This window comes from Cucurbita pepo, chromosome LG01 (assembly GCF_002806865.2).
Source record: "Cucurbita pepo subsp. pepo cultivar mu-cu-16 chromosome LG01, ASM280686v2, whole genome shotgun sequence".
NCBI classification, from domain to species: Eukaryota; Viridiplantae; Streptophyta; class Magnoliopsida; order Cucurbitales; family Cucurbitaceae; genus Cucurbita; species Cucurbita pepo.
The window spans coordinates 12,330,924-12,338,651 of record NC_036638.1 but is presented as its reverse complement, the minus strand read 5'-3'; the positions used below and the strand labels follow the sequence as shown (position 1 = coordinate 12,338,651).

Genomic DNA, 7,728 nt, shown 5'->3' with positions numbered 1-7,728 from the left:
AAAAAAAAAAAAAAAAAAAAAAAAAAAAAAAAAAAAAAAAAAAAAAAAATGAAGATATGAGGGAGAAATACCCCGAGTAATTCCAAGATTAAGACACTCTCAAGGAAAAAAAGATACTTTTAGACGTATATGATGTAATAACCAAAAAAAATTAAAAATTAAAAAAAAAAAAAAGAAGTTGTCCCACCTCGTTTAAAACTGAGAAGTNCGAGTAATTCCAAGATTAAGACACTCTCAAGGAAAAAAAGATACTTTTAGACGTATATGATGTAATAACCAAAAAAAATTAAAAATTAAAAAAAAAAAAAAGAAGTTGTCCCACCTCGTTTAAAACTGAGAAGTGGTGGATTGACATCGTGTCAGATGAATTTGATTATTCTATTTATAAATAACAAACTGAGAAAAGTGGTGGATTGACATCCTGTTAGATGAATTTGATTATTCTATTTATAAATAACAAACTGAGAAGTGGGGGATTGACCTCCTGTTACATGAATTTGATTATTCTATTTCTCTGATTATTTGTAAGACTATAAAACTCAAGTTTAGTGCTCAATAATATCATCCCTTGAAACTCCAATAGTTTATGCTTATGACTTAGTCATTCTTCTATCAAAACCTTACAATTGGTATTAGAGCCACCACTAGGGTTTGTAGAGTAGAAATTTTCTAGTGACCAAATATAAAAAGTATGAGTGAAGACAAAACTTTAACAAAGATCCCTCACTTTAATGGTTACTACGATCACTGAAGTGAGTTGATGGAAAATTTGCTTAGAGCAAAAAGTCTATGGAGTGTGGTAGAGATTAATTTCTCAGAAGGAACAATGCTGACCAAGGCACAAAGGGGTCATCTTGTTGATGCTAGACTCAAAGATCACCAAGTAACTGTTGAATGTTATAGGTGTCATGACTTAAGTCATTTTCAATATAAATGTCCATAGATGAATAAGGAATTGAACTATGCAGAGCTGGAAGAAGAGGATGAAATGTTGATAATGGCTCATATGGAAAGACATGCAGCAAAGAGGAGTGATGCTTGGTTTTTGGATTCTAGTTGCTCAAACCATGTGTGCAAATGAAGGTATGTTTTCAAGATTAGACCAGACCTTTTCCCACACTGTCAAGCTTGAAAATAGTACAAATATGAAAGCTACTAGAAAGACTGTAGTGAAATTAACTTTGCATGAGGTTCGTTACACTATTAGTAATGTGTATTGGGTACATGAACTCAAAAATAATCTCTTGAGCATTGGACAACTACAAGAAAAAGGAGTAGTAGTGTTTGTTCAGAGATGGTGTATGTTGCATTTATCATCCATAGAAAGAAAAAAATGATAGAGTCAATCATGAGTGCAAATCGGTTGTTCATTTTGCTTGCTGAACCATCTGCCACAACAAATGAAAGAAGATGTCTCCAAGTTTCAAATACAGATCAGTCAACATTTTGGCACCATCGTTATGGTCATCTAGGCTATAAAGGTTTGTGCACCTTGAAACAGACAATGGTGAAAAAACTGCCACAAATTGTAGCTCCAAACACCACCTGTGAGACATGTATGAAAGGAAAGTAACATCAGACCATTTCCAAAAATGGGTAAATGGAGAGAAACAGAAAAATTGGGTCTTGTTCATGCAGATCTATGTGGCCCAATTTCACCGGCTTCAAGTAGCGAGAAAAAGTATTTGTTGTACTTAATGATTTTTTGAAGGAAAGAAGTTATTTTCTGGTAGAAAAATCATAAACATTTATCATTTCAAATGTTTCAAGATAACGATCGAAAAGGAAATTGGAAGGCCTATAAAATGTTTCAGGACAGATAGAGGAGGACAATTCAACTTTGTAGAATTCGACGCATGGAGTGAAGAGACAATTGACCACAACCCATGCCCGACAGCAAAGTGGAGTGGCCAAACGCAAAGATCGCATCGTGATGCACTTGGTAAGAGCTATGCTGATAGAGAAGAAAGTACCTGAAAATTTATAGTCTGAAGCAGTTAGGTGGACGATTCACATTTTGTATCGATCACCCATTCTTGCAGTAAAAGACATGACACCATAAGAGGCTTGGAGCAGAGAGAAACCATCAGTAGATTATTTCAGAGTTTTTGGATGTGTGGGACATGTTCATATTCCAGATGCAAGAGAAGCAAACTTGAAAATAAAATTGTAACATGTTGGAGTCAGTAGCAAATCTAAAGGTTATAAAATGTTTGATCCAACTACAAATAAAATTATAACAAGTCATAATGTAGCTTTCAAGGAAGATCGTGAATGGAGTTGGAAATTTTTTTAAGGTGAAACAAAATTGGACTGAGGAAAATATTGAAATTGATGAGAACACAACTGAAGAAGGAGAAATCACGGAGGAAACTATTGAACCGGTTGCTGAAACAATTGAACCAGTTGTTGAAAACGAAGAAGGAGAAATCATGGAGGAAACAAACTAGTTGTTAAAACAATTGAACCAGTTGCTGAAAACAATTTTCTAGTAACTGTTGCACCAAATTTGACAATAAGGGAGGGGAGAAATCGACATCCACTTGTATGGTTAGCATATTATAATTTCGGTGAAGGCTTATCTCAAGAGGATAAAGAACATATGGCATTCTTGATGATTTCAAATCCTATGAATTTTGAGGAAGCTGTCAAAATTAAACATGGCACTTGGTGGTTCTACCCGCGTGAGCAAAGAAAATAGGAGTGAGATGAATTTATAGGACCAAGCTAAATGAGTCTGGAGAAGGTGGTAAATACAAAGCAAGATTGGAAAAAGGTTACATACAATAGCATGGAATTGATTATACGGAAGTGTACACACTTGTGGCCAGAATGGATATTGTGAGAATGACCATTGCTTTTGTAGCCCAAAAATGTTGGAAACTCTGTCAGTTAGATATCAAATCAGCTTTTATATATGACGAGTTCAAAGAAGATATTTCTGTTGAACAACCAAAAGGTTATGAGAAAAAGGGGAGTGAGGAGATGGTGTACAAACTCCAAAAGGCTCTCTACGGATTAAAGCAAGCACCTATAACTTGGTTTAGTAGAATAAAATCCTACTTCATCAAGAAAAGATTCAATAGCAGCTCCAATGAGCAAACACTCTTCATCAAGAGGAAGGAAGATAAAATTCTTATTGTAAACATTTATGTTGATGATCTTTTATTCACTGGAGATGACGAAAAATTATTGGAGGAGTTTAAACTTTTCACGAAGAAAGAGTTTGATATGACCGACTTAGGTCAAATGAGTTTTTCCTTGGAATAGAGGTAATACAAAGATTAGATGATATTTTTATATGTCAAAGAAAGTATGCGTTTGAAGTTTTAAATCGATTTGGCTTAGAGAATTACAATTCTATTTGTAATCTCATTGTTCCATAACAAGAAATTGGAAAAGATGGAAATGGTACAAAAGTAGATATAACTTTGTATAAACAAATAGTGAGAAGTCTGATGTATCTCATAGTTACTCGTCCTAATCTCATGTTTGTTGTAAGTTTGATTAATCGTCTTATAACATGTCCAACACAACAACATTTTGCAGCAGCTAAAAAGGTTAAATGTACCGTAGACTATGGTGTATTTTATAGAAAAGGAGGAATTAGTTATTTAATTGGATTTACTGACTATGTTAGAGACATGGAAGATAGTAAAGTATTTTATGCTATGTGTTTATATTGAGTGAGGAGCAGTAGCTTGGTCTTCTCGTAAGCAGCCTATAGTCACCTAATCAACTACAGAAATTGAGTTTGTTATTGCTAGTGTCTGTACATGTCAAGCTGTTTGGATGAGGAGGATACTCAAAAAGATTGGTCACTCTCACATAGAAGGAATGTGTGATAATACTTCAACTATTAAGCTATCCAAAAATCCAGCTCTACATGGATGTTTCAAACACATAAGAGAGATCTTACAAAAAGGAGCCATTAATTTATTATTTTGTGGTACTAGAAATCCAACTTGCTAATTTATTGACAAAGTCTCTCAAATTAGAATCATTTGAGAAGTTGCGTGAAGAACTTGGTGTGCAAAGTTTTTCTAACTTAAACTAATTCTTGATAAAGAAGTTCTTCTTTATCAAGAATTAGTTTGTCAAATACCATTAAATAAAGATCTTTTCTTCTAGGATAGTTAGAGTATTTTTAGCTATTTAGTTTAACTTAGTTTCTATTTCCTTGTTTGCAAGCTATAAAAGTTAAGTTCAATACTCAATAACATCATCACTTGAAACTCCAATGGTTTATGTTCCTGGCTTAGTCATTTTCTGACAAAACCTTACTTCTTCCCTATGAAAAGAAGGTCCTCATTTCATTTTAGCATCCCACTTGAACAATTCTCTGTCAGTTTGAGAATACACTTCTAGGGCTCAAGGCCAACATTTTGGCTGATATGGCTTGAGTCTGATACACTTAGACTCTTTCCTCCTAGTTTCAATTCTTCATTTAATTAATACAATTACCTTTTGGCTAGTTAAATTTTTGGAATCGAGTTTAAATTATTTATGCATAATTAGAATTCTTATAGTAGTTCTAATTTATGATTGTTTAACTCCTTAGACAAAATTAAATTTTAGAGAGCAGTGTTAAGTAACACTAGCATTATTGAATCGTAGTAGCTTTGGCCTAGGCCAACCAAGTAATTGACTCTACCGTTGTGTGGTTATAATTGTGTGCTGTGTGATGCCACATGCCCGTGGTTTCACAGGTGTCATAGATCGTATATGCAAACTGTTATGAAACGTTACATAAATGTTATGCGATGTGATTGATATGTTGTATTTGATGAATTGATATGCTTTATGATATGATATGGTATGTATGATATGCTGAAGACATGCTCGGAATATGTTATGTGACTGTTATAATATATGATATGATATGTGCACAATATGGATTGTTATATCGGAAAGCATCAAAATATTATGATATGAATGATATGCCATGATTGACATGCAAAACAATGAACTAGCATGAAATACAACTCCGGCATTTACATGAGAATTATGATAAATGATATGAGAAATGATATGATACGAAGAAGACGCTAGCAGGTTTGTATTAAATGATAGTGAAAATGAAAAAATGTTGGGAAATCATGCATTATTGAGTGCTCATGCATCGGGGGATACCCCTTATCCTTCACGATAGTATGGATGCTTACGCTACGAGGTAGTGGAATGATCATTATGTTTATCATAATGTTCTCATGACGGTCGCTATTCCTAACGGGTGTGTGACATCAACAGCTACCAGAGAATAATCACCCGACTAGAAAGAGGCTCAAGAGGTGTGCAAACCAACTGGTGAGTCTATACTTAGCACGTGTGGACCATGTGTAGGAAAATTAAGTACACATCCAAGTTGCCTGTTAAATAGCTTTCGTAGGAAAATAAACTATTATAATAGGTCTCATTTGTGAAATTGTGTGTTTTCATTTAACCTAATACGGGTCACTTACTAAGTATTTCTTAAAACACCCAAACCACATGCTATTCTTATTTTTAGGTAAAGGCAAGACATCCTTATACAATTGACGACGTCATCGCAAGTCGATCATGGTGCATGCATAGGGTAGTGCATTTATTTTCTTAAACTTAGGTTAGAATATGATATTTTTAATTTAAATGTTCATTTATTTCAGTTAATATTTCGTTGGGTCGTTTTAAAGATATTTTTGAACACGTAAGCGTATGGTAGTGTTTTAAGTGAAGCAAATGCTTCATAATAAAGTTTAAACATTTATTTTCGCACAAAATGATTATGTTATGATGACTATAGTGTCTCTAAGTAAGTAGAAATTTAAGATCGTTACACTCATAGTGATCAAGACGACAATATGGACAAGCTAGAAACTTGAGATCCGAGTTTGTTTGGTATTTTCTACTTGATGTCCCATTTTGTGATACTAGTTGACTTAACTTAATTGTAAATATATATAAATTTTGGTTGCTTTCTTTTAACTAACATTAAAATACAAACGTTTTCTAAAAATATATATATATATATATATATATATGTTAACAGTAGCGACTGTACATCGGCCTTCCCGGTAAGCGAGCATTATAATTTGAGCTCTAAAACCTCCCAACTAATAGAAGGAAGTCACATGTTTGCTTTGACGAGAAAGTTGGTTTGCAGGGATCTTCTCTAGCGTATATCTCCGTCCATAACGTACCGAAGTCCACGAAACCAACTCCAACACCTTCCTTAACACCTCCTCTACTAGTTTTTAGGAGGAATGGAAGAAAAATAACCAACATACAAGATTTTAGAAGGTGAGTTTTAGAGGTAGCCCGCCACAATTCACAAAGAAAATTCACAAAGAAAAGATCAAGTTGTTTATGATGATTTTATGAAATACTAATTTTTTCAATTAATTTTTAATTAGAAAATTTAAAGAGAGATTAAATAATTCATGTCTTAGTTGTATACAAACTCATTTTATAAGGTACCCTCACTCATATCACATGTCTCCACATGAATGGTTTAAATCAAATCATTTATAATAACAATAAAGTGAATCATATCCAACATCAAATCCAACATCAATAGAGTTAGGAAGATAAGATATCCTGTATAATCTAGACCCTTTAAGTTATTTCTTGGACATGGTTCTTGTTTTCAGATTTGCTATAACACCATGGTTAAGCATAAATGTTCTGAAATTTTACCAAATAACTCAATTAAGTGTACAATTATTTACGTAAATTAATCTTCTTTTCATATTAAACCACAATTAACTATTTTATGTATACTAATAAGAATAAATAAATCAATTAATGAGAAAACAGTGAGTATGAGTGCAAAATTAACTCTAAAAAGACTTGATATAACTCATTCTACTTTTGGACAGTTATTCGTTCCGTTAAGTCAACTTAGAATTTTTTCATATAATGAAAATGTTATATTAAAAAAAAATATATTGTTAATTATGAAAAAAAGTCATCAAGCTTTATGTCATAAATATCATGATCAAGTATTTGAGTGTGAACTAGAATTGAAAGTGATGACTCCTTTTCTGTACACAGCAAGAAGGAACATTAAGGTATACAGTATGAAAGAGTGTTAGAAGGTAGGAAGTGAAGTAGAAGCATGCGATCACCAGGCGTAGCATCTTGCCCAGTTAAATCAAATTAAGTGCAAGCACTCAAAGAAGCAAACAATTATACTACACTTTGTTATTAATAACTCCCTACATTAAACAGCCTGACACCAACAAAAACAAAGAACCAAGCCTCAAACAAAAGAAGCAATCCATGGGACTACNAAAAAAAAAAAAAAAAAAAAAAAAAAAAAAAAAAAAAAAAAAAAAAAAAAAAAAAAATCTATCCTCGGTAGTTAGGGCAAAGTGATATGGATAAGTCCAAATTGATTTCTTCCCATTTCTGAATTGATAAACTTTTGTCAATAGAGCTTGAAGAAGAAGAGGAAAGCGAAGGGATGGGAGGGTTAGTTGGTTGTAGAGAAAGAGACAATGAGAGTTGATCATAATCCTCAGGTTGGCCTTCTTCTTGGTCCTGTTTCTTTACCACTCTTCCTCCATCCCTAGTGTGTTTAGGACGTCCCATGGGCCTAGGCTTTTGTTCCTCTTCATTTGTCAGCTGTGATCATACAATTAGACCTAGGGTTTCAATATTTGTAATTTAAATCTAATTTTGTATAAGTTTGTTTTACATAAAAAAAAAAAAAAAAAAAAAAAAAAAAAAAAAAAAAAAAAAAAAAAA

The 7,728-nt window shown here is 33.0% G+C and overlaps 1 protein-coding gene across 1 annotated transcript in view; it reads right to left on the bottom strand.

The window, feature by feature from the left end:
* Nucleotides 1-7,321: 7,321 nt before the first annotated feature.
* The window catches only part of LOC111780594 (putative Myb family transcription factor At1g14600), a 1,478-nt gene continuing 1,071 nt past the window's right edge, over nucleotides 7,322-7,728 (bottom strand). The window contains exon 5 of the mRNA XM_023661035.1: nucleotides 7,322-7,605. Within this exon, the coding sequence (XP_023516803.1) occupies nucleotides 7,330-7,605 (276 nt within the window). The 3' untranslated portion in view covers nucleotides 7,322-7,329. The remainder of the gene's footprint in view (nucleotides 7,606-7,728) is intronic.